Raw genomic sequence first — 13703 nt, 5'->3', positions numbered from 1 at the left:
ACAAGTGTTATGTCTTGTGCTACTGTATAATATAGGTTTACTTTGAACCAAACTCCAGCATTATCTGTAGAAACAAGTACCCCGGTCCCGCAGCTAGATGGCAGGCTATAAGTTGTCATGACGACACAGGTCCAATCATCATCACACATAAGCTATTAATATGACCATCGCCCGATCTTTGCTTATTTACAGTGGCCTCTAGAACTGTTTGACCGCAACCTCTCCCAATTCAGTTACAACTGAAGTTGGTCTGATTCCATTGAGACTCGTCTTACCCACGTTCTTGTGTTTGAACATATCAAGCCATACGTGTACTGCCATAACATACAGAGCACACACACACGATATATATTGTTATTGCAACTTCAGGTGCTATTGCAAAATTATTACCTACCTACTGCATTTAAGGCTGATCAGTGTGGTCTCCACTATGCAGTTAAGGCTGATAAGTGTGGTCTCCACTATGCAGTTAAGGCTGATCAGTGTGGTCTCCACTATGCAGTTAAGGCTGATAAGTGTGGTCTCCACTATGCAGTTAAGGCTGATCAGTGTGGTCTCCTCTATGCAGTTGAGGCTGATCAGTGTGGTCTCCTATATGTATTTAAGGCTGATCAATGTGGTCTCCTCTGTGCAGTTAAGGCTGATCAGTGTGATCTCCTCTATGCAGTTAAGGCTGATCAGTGCGGTCTTCACTATGCAGTTAAGGCTGATCAGTGCGATCTCCTCTATGCAGTTAAGGCTGATCAGTGTGGTCTCCTCTATGCAGTTAAGGCTGATCAGTGTGGTCTCCTCTATGCAGTTAAGGCTGATCAGTGTGGTCTCCTCTATGCAGTTAAGGCTGATTCAGTGTGGTCTCCTCTATGTATTTAAGGCTGATCAGTGTGGTCTCCTCTATGCATCCATGTTGTTTCTTGAAAGCTTTGCACTATTGCCAGTGGTGCACACTTTGTATTAGAGCTAAAACCTATATAGCCCAACACAGCCTGACAGTAGGCAATACCCAACTTGTACCTTGACAATGCTGAATCAGCATTTTAAATACACTACATAGCCTGCAATAAATCCTGGGATTGTATTCCTCCACACTGCCTCACACACAGGGCCTGACGTGGCCTCTGTCAGTCCTATGATTACTGCAAACACATCACATGCTTTCTCAGCAATTAAGAAGCTCAGAGGCGAATGTAACCCAGCTGGGCTCAGTGTATTTATTCATCTACAGCGTGGCAGATACAGAGCAGCACATTCCTGCCTTTGACCCCATGCAAAGCATTGTATTCTAAAAAGGAAAACCAAAATGATAACCTAAATAATATGTGGCAGCCACCACTAACGTGTGGAGCATAAACAGGAGCTGTCGTCCTCCCTTCCTATTCCCTTCCAATATTAGCTGCTGGATACAGTGCTTAAAATGATTCTACTCCCAGTTACCATGGTGACTGGGTGAGTCTGATTTGAAACTGTTCATACTCCAATAGGAGACAAAAGAAAAAACAACAGCCAGACATCTATTGTGTTGGTTTGGACCTTGGCCACATTTATTCAAGTGTGTATGACACATGCTTTTATTGACCTGGTTATATTTGTATGCCTATCTTTGAGATGTCATTATTTGTCTCCCTTCAGACTCTTCTGCAGCTTTTTTGATGGAAGAATAGCCATTGCTGCTGGATAGATCAAGAGGAAGAATACAATGAAAAGACATACACAGCACTGAATGTTTTATTAGGGTTATTGTGCTTTCAGGTGCAGCGATAGGAACAGACAGTCACGACATCCTGTACATTATTAGTATTATTAACCACAGCTTTTGTAAATGCAGAATAGAAAACCAATTAAGAATAAAAACACAGTTAAAACTATTCAGTTTTCTATAAATACTTTAAAAAATATTGTACTTTTACCCACAAGTTTTGTACTGAGACCCCTGAACCTGCCAGCCTGCAAATCTGGGGCATACCAACAGGGAGAGTGAAGAGAACTGGGGCATACCAACAGGGAGACAGAAGGGAACTGGGCACTAACCATGACACCCCAACCCACAGAGCCCTAACCCAGTGCTAAGACAGAACCTGGTTTTTCTGTATCTTCCTTTTACTCAAAAAAAAAATGCATCACATTTAGTAGTGGGTTGAATACTTTGTGAATCCTTCAAGTCTATAAAAAAAATAAATAAATCATAAAACCTCTATTTTAAAAGTGGTTTAAATAACTTTTTCTTCCAACACAAATCTTTCCTTTTCATTTACGAATGCTTCGCACACCAATACCCACATCAAGGTTCCTTTCTTACTTTCTAATCTAAAAAAGGACGTGTGTCATTCACAGCGCCCACAGTGGAAACAGAAAAAGTGACTCTTCTCTCCTATGAGATCAGTGGTGTGTTGCAGGTGGATGAACTGAGGCCGATGGAGGCATTGTTCTCAAGAAGCTGCTGCAATAAATATTGACACCAGGGGGCAGTGTCCGAAGATCCTAAAATGCAAAGCCCAGTTTTCCCATCACTTTTCATTCAGTTGATGGAATGCAATCTTTAAAACATCAGAATTCATCACCTCTTTGCATTAACTTGTTGGGGAGCTGCCACAATTGAATCTGTTTTTGTTGCTAGAGGATTGCATTACGTAGGCAGCAGGATTAACACATCACATAGTTGAGACACTGTGCAGATCCGAGCTACAGCACCAGGATTAATTGTTTGATCAAGCTGCAATCAGCGATCAAACAGAGTGCAATGATATTATCCAACGCGTCTTCTCCCAGTTCACAACATCAACACAGGTGATATGCAGTCTAGTCAGTCCGGTACACACTGAAGCATTAGGCTTGCACAGTGTCTTGGTAAACGTTGGCAACCCCCCAGAATAAACAGGCTACAGCTTTGCAAGTTAAAACCAGAAAACCAAACAGCAAGAAGCATCCCTGCATGGAAATGAGCAGCAGCAGCAGGTCTGGATGCAATCAAGGTCACTACTGTCTTCAGCAAAAAATAATAATTAAGAACAACTGTCTGTACAATTCATATTCCAAGTCTGTTAGTATTAGATTGCACTCGAGAAGGTGCAATCTTTGCACTAGCGCAACACCTTAGGAAATCTGCGTGAAACAAATGATTTTATTTTGCAATATTGGAGAGATGTATCATCAGTGTTAAACTAAATGAATCAGTATAATAGGGTCCATTACAACAATGATTTAACCCTATGAATGAACCACAATCACACATGCAGAGATGGTATTTGGCACATGCATAGCTAAGACTTGAAAAGAGACAAAGTACAGTAGTTTTGTTTTCTGCTTTTAATCTGAAATGCCCTCTGACACAGTACAGTGTTCCCTAATGGCTGATCAGTCTGTGTTAAACAAATAACAATGAGAGGAGGTGCTTTGAGCAGGAGAGAAAGCCATACGCCTGCCTCTATGGCACAAGGGTGACTCCACAATAATGCTCTTAGTGCAAAAGCTGAGGCTCAAGAACAGATGGTGCTATTTACAGTACAGCTTTGAAATGCTTAAGCAGCGTCCACACCCACTAGAAACAGCGATCAGAGTGTACTGGGCCAAAGCAGTACGACACGCTTGTTAAGAGCACAAACAACAATGTGGACTGGAAATGAGGAACTGTGCTCCTGTATTACAGTGCTGCTGGTGTGATGCGAGGGCTGCATTCAGCTGAGGCAGTGCAAACTGCTCAGTTCTGTTCCAGAATGTGTTTCATCTTTAATCTAAAAAAGAGATGATAGAGATGCTGAATCAGGCTGAAGCTACGCGAAGGTCAGAACTGCACTTAACCTCCAAATGGGAGAAAAGAAGAAAACATTGAAAAATGATGATGGAACACTTATTCAAACGACTGCAGCCTGGAAATAATACCCATTGCAATGAGCAGGAAGCATTTAATATGGGTGCTTTGTTAACATATGACTGGAGAGGCAATGATTAAAACGTCCGATGCCGTGAGAGGAGCTCAGAAACGAAAAGCTCAAGAGAAGGCCGGGAGAACGCCGGAATGCATTTGGCTCCACGTTGAACCACGGTCTGGAGCATGCACCCCCATTCACCCTCTCCAAGACTCTTAATTAAAACACTGCTGCTGGGTATGGAATCCATTTCATCTTCAGTAACCTGCTCTTCACAAGCACATACAGCGCTTCACATCATACCTATGCATGGAATCTCAGTGTAGGTGGAGAGTGTTGAGGAGGCAGGTATAGCACTAAACATACAGGGTCACTTTACTGCTGGTGTGGAGCAAAGCAACCCTGAACCATCTGCAGGATCCCACCTGCCAAAAGCGTCCCTGTGAAAATGCTTTATATATGTAAATCAGATAGGCATCATCTACTGTGCAAAGGCACATTTCTAAACCAAAGTGGAAGTCCAAGCTTACTGTTGCCCTCTTGTTGGTTCTTCCATATGTCAAGTTTAATTGTTGTGCTGTGAACTGATAAAGTGGCCGACTAACTTCATAGCAACCAGCCTGCGAAACACATGCACAGAGACCTTACAGCCAAAACTAAAACACAATCAGGATGTTTCAGCTCCTGTCATGGCCAGTGTCAGGGTGCATAAAGGGGTCTATTGATGTTAAAATCAGGTTGTAAATTGGATTGCAGGGGTCACATCTCGGCATCTCCCGGATTACAGCTGTGTGTTTATTTATCGCCATGTTTTTCTTTTTTTTTAACCCTGTGCAAAGTGTTTGCTAGCTACTTGGTTTGTTAGATAAATATTGCCACAATACTGCTGCAGATGCGATTATGTGCCGGCAATGTCTTCTGCCCTCACTGACAAGCTGTGCTGTAACCTTTAGACAGAGGAGGACATAATTAGTGCTTTCAAGAATCCAGGGACAATCTAATGTGCAGAAGGGAGGAGAACTTGAGAGTGCAGGAGTGAGATCCCTGCCAAGGCATTAATAATAAGATGCACCATCTCCTCTGCGGTGGGGAGCGTGCTTATACAGCTTTACTGAAGCATAAGGAGCGCAACACAATGACCTAGTAACTGGTCTGGCTGAAGCACCAAGCTGCTTCTAGCTTTGGTATCTTAATATCTCTTCATTCAGTAGATTTGAACTGCAGTGTGATGGCAATGCAAAAGAAATCATCTGAAATTCTACGAGTTTATTTCACATAAAGCTGTTTTTTTTTTTGTTTGTTTGTTTTTTTTTATAATAAATTTTCACTCAGAGAAATGTTCCCCAGTCTAAAGGACAACAGCGTGGTCTCACTGGAGGAGTGTGAACTGGAAAGAGCTCATTTTCCACTGGTTCACGTCAGAGTGCAGCATGGTGTGCTCTGTGAAAGAGACGTGCCCCGTTCCATCGATGAGGATAATAGTGTTGGTCCTGCAAGAGACAGAACACAGGGGTTAAAACACATTCCATAACCCACTGTAATGATCTACACAGCGGGGGAAACCACCCCACCCCAGCCCAGCCCAGCCCAGCCCAGCCCAGAAATTGTAAAGTTAGGAGGTCAGAGTATAAACATTTCAAACCTGCTCTAAGTGTATCTGCCCTTATAAAAGTCTAGCACAGTACTCTTGCAGTTTTGCTTTTGCCATGGTTACACTACACATTCACCACAGTTTACCCCGGTTTGCAGGTCTTATTAGATGCTTTACCATACCTTGCTATTCTTTACAATGCTTTCACTGTGCTTTATTACACTTTGCTGTGCTTTTGTTAGGGGACACTTTTATAAGGATGGCCACACTAACATAGTGTTCAGGAGTCATGGAGCTTGTAAATGAAGCAGTAACAAGGACCTCTCACCTTGTATCTCTCCTGTTTCATTACTGCAAGGTCCACAGCACATTCCTTAAGATCGGAGGACAGCTTTACTGTTACTGTGTCTCCATTCAACATTTTAAATCAACAAATCATATCTGGGAACACGTTGAGGGACTAAAGTATTAGATTTGCAGGAAACTTTCTTTTTATTTTGCTGGAACAATTGTAGTATAATAATAATAATAATAATAATAATAATAATAATCACAGCCCGACAAGTGGAGTTTTTTTTTCTTCTTCTCTTCCTCTCAATTGTGATTTCTTTAGAGCATTAAAAAAGCAAGAAGTGCAAGGAACACCACAAGACAGCAGCAAAGCCTCAAGCTGCCCTGACAGTCACAATCACACAATCTCAGTACCTGACATTACCGCTTGCTGTTCGCTTCAACTGAACACTAAAGCAAGGTTATTAGTCAGGAGTGAAAGGTGAGCAATGCCATCAAGGGACAGACTAAGAGCCATTTAGCCACGTCCGCCCAGGATAAAACTGCGACTGTCTGTGTTGGACTGGTTCAAGGAAGCCTGACCTCCTGGAGCCCAATTCCAATAGGAATAGGAGAGGCCACAGCAATCACTGGCATGGGCTTTATCAGAGCATAAAGAAACACAATGGAAAACAATAATCAGCTACAATGTATCTTCAATTTCTCCAAGCAGTTTGTCTTTTTAAAAAGCTTTCCTAAATAAGAAATAGCCGCACACAACAAGAAACTTTCCCCTGAAACGCATCATCTTCTGTGCTGGAAATACTTTGATAGGCGCATTTTTAGAAGGTTTTCTTTTCTTTCTTATTTCGAAACGTCATTCACAGGGGTTAGGGCAAGCAGCCCCACGACCTCTGCGTCCAACAAACAAACAATAAAACCCCTTGCCTGCTGAACTTGGGTTAAAAGAGGCTGTGCTGGGAGTGGAATCTAGACCTTGCCATTCATTCACATTTAGGGGAATACTGACTTCAAATCTGCTGTTATCAAGTTAAAGCCATTGTACAAGTGCCCTTCAGAAGAGACTTTCTTCAGGTAAGAGAAGCTGTCCAGTCTCTCAGTCAGGAAGTTTGAAACCAGACTGCCTAGGTGACAAAGCAATAAATACATTCATTATTATTATTATTAAAGCAAAAGGTTTTAACAGCCAGGCTGGGGGGAGTCAATTAAAGAGAATTAATCACAGTGGAGTTGGAAATGAATGCATGGCACCTCTCCCGTTGAAAACAGTGGACTGTGTATGGGCAGTCACACAAAAGGCTGACTTCTCCCTCCTAGCCTGGCCTTAGAACTTCATGAAGCATGAGAAGCACAGAGCCTGGACTCATGCCAAAGCTACCAGCCATGCCTGAGTTTATCCAGCTGTGAACCCACACCTCCTTTAACATGCGAGGTCAGCAAGGCTGATTTACTCCCACCATGGATGGAAGAGCCACCGAAAGGCTTTCAACTTGTGAAGGTCAGACCTCTACTTAATCACCAGAGTCCGCTTTCTCTGGCTACAGCCAGATGTTCATCTCCAGAAGTGTCTGGGGTTAGTCAGTACAGGGCAAGCTTATCATCAAAAGGAAAAACTGCAATATTGAAATGTTACGGTTATGCTATTTACAAACAACTGTACGATTGCTCTTATATCCTACCCTTTCTCCCCAGGTCCTCCAATCATCTCTGTAAGCAGCCTAACTAAAGCATTAGGAGAAAGCATTACCTGCTCATACAACCAGCCCACAGGTTTCCAAGTTACTTAGCATTCACAGAGGGCCTGCACTCCCGCGAGACTACAAAGCAAATATCTGCACACGCGCCTTTTAAAAAATGCTGCCATCACATAACTCCAGAAAGGCATGTTGCTTCAGGGCGTTTCATATCTGTGAGACGCAGCTGAAGAATGACTGCCAGTGAGATGCAGTTGAGCATCTGTTTGTAGGCAGCAAATACTGACACAGTAGGGGTTTGAAACAGAAGTGCATTTAATTCGGTTTTCAGACAGAGGCAACAAGGCGGGGAAAAAAAACAAACCATTGGAATGAGCCTCTGACCTTGTAATTTAATGTGGTCTGCAGAGTGACGGGGGATGTGGGTAAGAGAGGCTGCATTGTTGCCATGCTGTACTGCCCAGCCACATTAAAAACATGTTGTGTTTCCAGGTTCATAGCGAGTTTACTCAAAGGGTAAGGATCCTCAATGGACTTTATTCTAGTGGTTCATTACGCTCTCTGTATCTTTGTATGAGGTCTGCAGTCACTCTGTTGAATTACTGAATCCTGCATGAAGTCTGTGATCAGGGTGCTAGACCAGCTGGAGTGTCTTTATATTAGCAAGCGTCAGCACAGTCTAGTAAACCCCAGTTCTGAACTGAGCTTCCTATTGCTGGGAATACAGAGTGCATCTAGTCACTTTTTAAGGTTCACAAGGAGTCTATGACTAAAATATAGCCAACAGACTAAAAAACAGAAAAAAAGTGAATCTGCAGTGGACGCTACACCACCCTTCTTTGACGCATGCCTCTACCTCAGACTGCTATGTGATCAGAGCTTTCTGACAAGGGGAGAAACAAGGGGAATGCAATCTCTAAACCTTTCTAATGAACTCAAAGCTATGCAATGTGAAGTGCTGAGGGGGCTCGTGCTTCTGGGAGCACCCGAAGAACACACCTCCTGAATCAGAAACACAGTGACGAAACAAAGAGCTTAAAGAGACAAGATGATCTCCCAGCGCTGAGAGAGAGCAGTAACACAAGGGTCGCAGAAGCAGCCTCTCTGAGCCTGCACTAAAAATAAACCAACACGTCACGACGCATTGACTCTGAGCAGAAGCAGCAGTAGTGCGAGTCTCTATCATCTCTGAGTGCTAGTATGGTATGCTCCTAAAGTTAACAAAAAAACATGTTACAATTAAGCCAAGTGTACTCTGGGAAACATCACTGTGAGTCACATGTTCGCTGACCCTCTCCTGGCATGAACCAAAGGCAAGATGATTGCAGAAGCATGTTTTAAATGCATGCTCAGCGACTCTGGCACACTGTGTCACAGTTCACAAGAAATGGACTGGAAGTTCCTCCACCACGTATAAATGACTTCAGTTCAGCTGCTATCAGTCTACAAAAGGGTGCCCTGTTCCTGGAGGTCCTCCTGCTGCTTGATCCTCCTAACAGGACTGCTGTTTCTGGAGCCAATGTCTTTACAGAGTTACGATTCACCAAGACGGGAATTAACTTTACAGGACTGGGCTCAGAGCTGGAACTGCACATCCAGTTCTTTACCATTTCTCTACACATGGGATCCTCTTCACTCGCCCAGAGTCGCACAAGGAGTGATCCATCCTTGTCTTTGGCAATAAACATGGCCATCGATGCATTAAAGACAGCTTTTCACCAAGAAAAAAATAAATCAACTATTGATGAAGAACAATTGGCACCTGTGTGTTTCTTCTAAACAGGGAGCAAATGACAATCGATTCCTGTAATTAATCTGATTGAGAACCAGAGCAAAACAATCAGCCAATTAGAGTTCATTTACTGCGGCCGGCCTCAGAAACATCCCTTAAATGAAGAGCTGTCTGACCGATGTTTAGAGTAATGAAAAAGGGAAGGTTTCTTTCTTTATTTCTTTCTACTCTGTGGTCTCAGCAGTAACCTGCACCCCATGGCCTAGAAAACACTAATTTCACAAATTTCAGAAATACGACGAGCGAAGGAAAAAACAAAACCAAAAAACGCAAAATAAACCAATGCAGGACTAAAATAGCTCAGATTCAGCTCAGCCACTCTGCCTACAATGAGATTGTAATTTACCATGAGCTATGATTCAGCTCAGCCACTCTGCCTACAATGAGATTGTAATTTACCATGAGCTCTGATTCAGCTCAGCCACTCTGCCTACAATGAGATTGTAATTTACCATGAGCTCTGATTCAGCTCAGCCACTCTGCCTACAATGAGATTGTAATTTACCATGAGCTCTGGTTCAGCTCAGCCACTCTGCCTACAATGAGATTGTAATTTACCATGAGCTCTGGTTCAGCTCAGCCACTCTGCCTACAATGAGATTGTAATTTACCATGAGCTCTGATTCAGCTCAGCCACTCTGCCTACAATGAGATTGTAATTTACCATGCCACTGTTCTTCTCTACATCACAATAAATCACCAAAAATTCTGAACATTACACACTTGTGTTTAACATCACTCGGTATGGACAAGAGCCAGGGTTAAAGGGTACATAAGGACCTTTTTGCATGTTCCCGTGTGCTGCTACAGCTGTTTACGTAAGGTGTGTGTATTGTTTAAAAATATATATTTTTACATTTTGACCACTTTTTCAAACTTTTAAATTGCATTTCCTGCTTCAAGATGGCTTCACATGTACCTGCATGGACCTCTCAGAATTACATTTTCCATCATCCTCCTGCTCACTGGTATGTAGTTCTCAGAGGTCCATATACACACACACACACACACAAACGCACATAGATACATAGACACACACACACTTCATTACCAGTGCATTTCTAAGGATCAGACGTGCCCTTACCGCTGAGGATCTCGTTGCCATTCCCCCAGAAATCTGCAATCTTGGCTGGCCTATGATATAATTCATCTCTATTGGCAGCCAAGATGAGCCTGAAACACAAAACAAGAAACAAACAAACAAACAAAAAGCGAGAGGGACCTTTTACTAATTCATTCTCTTTTTGATTTCTGTGTTCTGAATTTGTAGACACGGTGTCTACATAATCATTCTCACAGGGCTCATAATAAAGGTCTTTCGTGTGCCAACTTCAAGCCGACGCAGCCTTGAGAACACTTTGCTGCATTTTATACCCAGTAAGCGACATCATTACAACAGCGCTGTAGAGCTTGCAATGGGGCTGGCTGTGTCCCAACAGCTAAAACTACCTGATAGACAGATATCAGGGAATTGAGTGTAGTGTACAATATCAATATTTGAGTACAGCGTACAATATCACTGGGATACGCTGGAATGTTGAAATGGTGTTTGCCAATTTTGAGGTTACTGGAAGGGAGTAATCTTTGTAAACCATCACTGAAAAAAAAATAAATAATTCTTCAGCATACACAGATCTAGAGACTGGGGGCAAGCATGACTGCTAACAGGAGACCACAGAGCCCTGCGCTGCCTGCAGAGAGTTTGCACAGAGCTACTTCTCATTGCAATCAACTGGACTGTACGGAAAGCATATCGTCTATATTATTATCAGAAGGACGGCCCTCGTTCAGTCCTGACAACGCAGATACTAGCCGAGGGAGAAGTACCTCCAGTTAGATTTCCAACTCCAGGGAGCACATGCTGTCATTATGCAAATTCATTATGCTAATCATTTGGCTCATCACTTAAAAGTGATTGCTTCAAGCAGCAAATCACTGGGCTAAGATACACAATTTTCATCCATGCAGGGTGATTGTGCTCCTGATACAAGTTGGTATGTACTGTGCAGAGCTGTCACTTACAGTATGCAGTGTGATGGACACGATGCTGACCGACAGAAAGGCTAAAGCAGCTGCCAATAATGTGCTATTAAAGCAAGGGCTGCTAATGAGCAATTGACACCACTGTAGAGAGCGCCTCCCCAATATTACACACGCGTGTCACTGACTGGAATGACAGCACACATTCCCCAGCATGTAAAGGAAATTAACGAATCAATAAAAAAACTATTTAACAACACAATTAAACCACTGAACAAAGGGTCAGAGCAACTCAAATTTAAACAAGCACGCCGACTCCCCTCTGGATAAATCCCCACACACTGACAGGTACGGACTGTGATGTGATGATTCACTGCAGCATTACGGCTTCAGCCTTCGTATTGGATTCCCAGGTCTGGGTGCAGAATATATTCCAGTAGCAGGAGTGTGGAAAGGTCTGCTGATGCTCCCAGTCGCACTGAGAGCTTGAGATTGTGCTGGCCAAGCCCACTCATGGACAAGAACACGAGCACTGTGGACCCTGAAAATCATCAGCTAATGACAGGTGCTCGACAGCGCTTTAAAAAGAGAAACGCAGTGGAAATGTGCCCCTCCACCCCAAACCTTTCCATGACCCCACTCTGAGGACCCCTCAAACGTATTAAACAGACTCCAAGATTGAAATGATATTAGAATGCGATTTCTTGCCATCTTCTCCTGCCAGGCCCCCTTTGGAAATGAGACGCATGTCTCAAGGGCTCTATCCTGGTGAATACTGTAGAAGCTGAATACGGTTGAGCATGCAGCTTTAAAGATATATGGCACACAGAAACTCACCACAGTTATGAAATCAGCAGTGCTTGTTACATTCAAGATAAGCAGGCTCTTTATTCAGCTTCCACCTGCACAATGGGTTTGTAAGAAAAAGACTCACATTTAACAGTGGGAAAGGTTAGGAAAATGAGCCTCGTAACCTTGCGCTCGACAGGAAAAGCCTTATTAACATAGACCCTGTGAATATGACCACTGAGAAGCAGAAACAGTGCTGCTCTAACCTTCACTGCCTACCCTTCTCATGCCCTTGCATAGTTAGGTTGTCATTATTATAATTTTTTTTGTTCTCTGAAATCGACCTTGTTTCAAGGAAAGCAGAACTTTTCAGCTCGCTGCAACAATGACGTCTGTATGCTTTTGATTTCAATGGCACTTGCCAGTGCTGACCAGTACCTTGACAAGCCCCAGAATGCAGGTTAGCCCGACGCACTGCTAATGCAAATGCAGCAATTCTGTTGCCATTTATACTTTTGTTTTTGTGATGTGATGTACTTGAAGCAAATGATCTGCTGAGTGCTTGTTACCATGGAGCGGGACAGCACTGTTGTTTTAGCAGCACAGAGATATGGTCATATCAGGGCCAGAAAAGCAAGCAAAATAACAGCGCGTTTGGTGGCTGTAACCGAGGTGAATCCCATAGCAAAACCTTGGGAAGCTGTAACAGCCTCGATTATTACAGCTTCACACTACTGTACCTGTATGCATTTTTTGATGCAGGACGGGGATCGAACTTAAAGAAGATGATACACATGGGGGGTCGGGGGGCAGGAAAGCTTCAGATCTTAGTAACAGAGTCACTGCAGGGTCATGCTGGAGGGGTCTGCAAAGAAAAGAAGGCAGAGTTAGGACCACCCCCAGATCCAGGAAGCTCTCAATCCCTGTCGGGCTTCGGGACCCTGCTGGTAACATGAGGAGGGCCTGATATTACAAACACGGGCGCTGTCTTCCACTGCCGTGCTGCTGCAGACTCTGCCAGCCTTGTTAAGAACAGGGGAGCACATTTTATGTGGAAGAATTACAACTGACCCACAGGAACCAGCGAGTTTTGTCGACAGGTATAAATGAATTGCAGCTTCATCTCCCTTAGCCCACTGGCACTGACCAAATTAAACTCATATATTTGAGAGTGGAGACATGGGCACAGTTTACTACTGAGTCTGCCTGTCAGAACCCAGCAGACTTTATTAGAGGGCCATGAAAATGTTATTTGATTAAATGCTCTTTAAACGTTAAAGCGCGAGTTTACTTCCATTAAAATAAATAATATACAGCAATTAAAATGATACGTGACAAGTGTGGGATGTATTGGTTTAATCTGAGGACGTCTGGTATGGGCTGACACAGTAAATGCACACAGCATGCAACACTTATTTTTTATTATCGAGTGGAAAAGACTGAGCAACAGTAAGCAATTCAGTTTCTGTCGAGCCCATAATAATGAATTAAATACAGAAGCAGTACAAAAAGTGAATTTGCCATCATATACCTGTATGCTCAGAATTGTTTATGGTATCTCACTCAACGATAGACAGTATCCCCTATACTATACTACAGTCAGGGTCAATTACTGTTTTAAATTCTAATTCCATTTCTGTTTCCAAAGAACTTGTCTGAATTCCAAACCGTCATTTTCTAGGCACTAATCCTGGCAATCCAATAAT

General features: G+C 43.1%; 1 protein-coding gene across 1 annotated transcript; it reads right to left on the bottom strand.

Moving 5' to 3' along the window:
- Positions 1-1735: 1735 nt before the first annotated feature.
- Positions 1736-12793, bottom strand: LOC121297081 (transport and Golgi organization protein 2 homolog). The gene is made up of 4 exons (XM_041223089.1): positions 12738-12793; positions 10313-10401; positions 6748-6884; positions 1736-5373 (listed from the first exon to the last, which is right to left on the bottom strand). The coding sequence occupies exons 1-4, from the start codon at positions 12791-12793 to the stop codon at positions 5230-5232; spliced, it is 426 nt and encodes a 141-aa protein (XP_041079023.1). The 3' UTR covers positions 1736-5229.
- Positions 12794-13703: the final 910 nt, after the last annotated feature.

Source organism: Polyodon spathula, chromosome 22 (assembly GCF_017654505.1).
Source record: "Polyodon spathula isolate WHYD16114869_AA chromosome 22, ASM1765450v1, whole genome shotgun sequence".
Classification (NCBI taxonomy): Eukaryota; Metazoa; Chordata; class Actinopteri; order Acipenseriformes; family Polyodontidae; genus Polyodon; species Polyodon spathula.
Note: the sequence above shows the minus strand (reverse complement) of the source record. Positions and strands in the feature narration are given on the sequence as shown.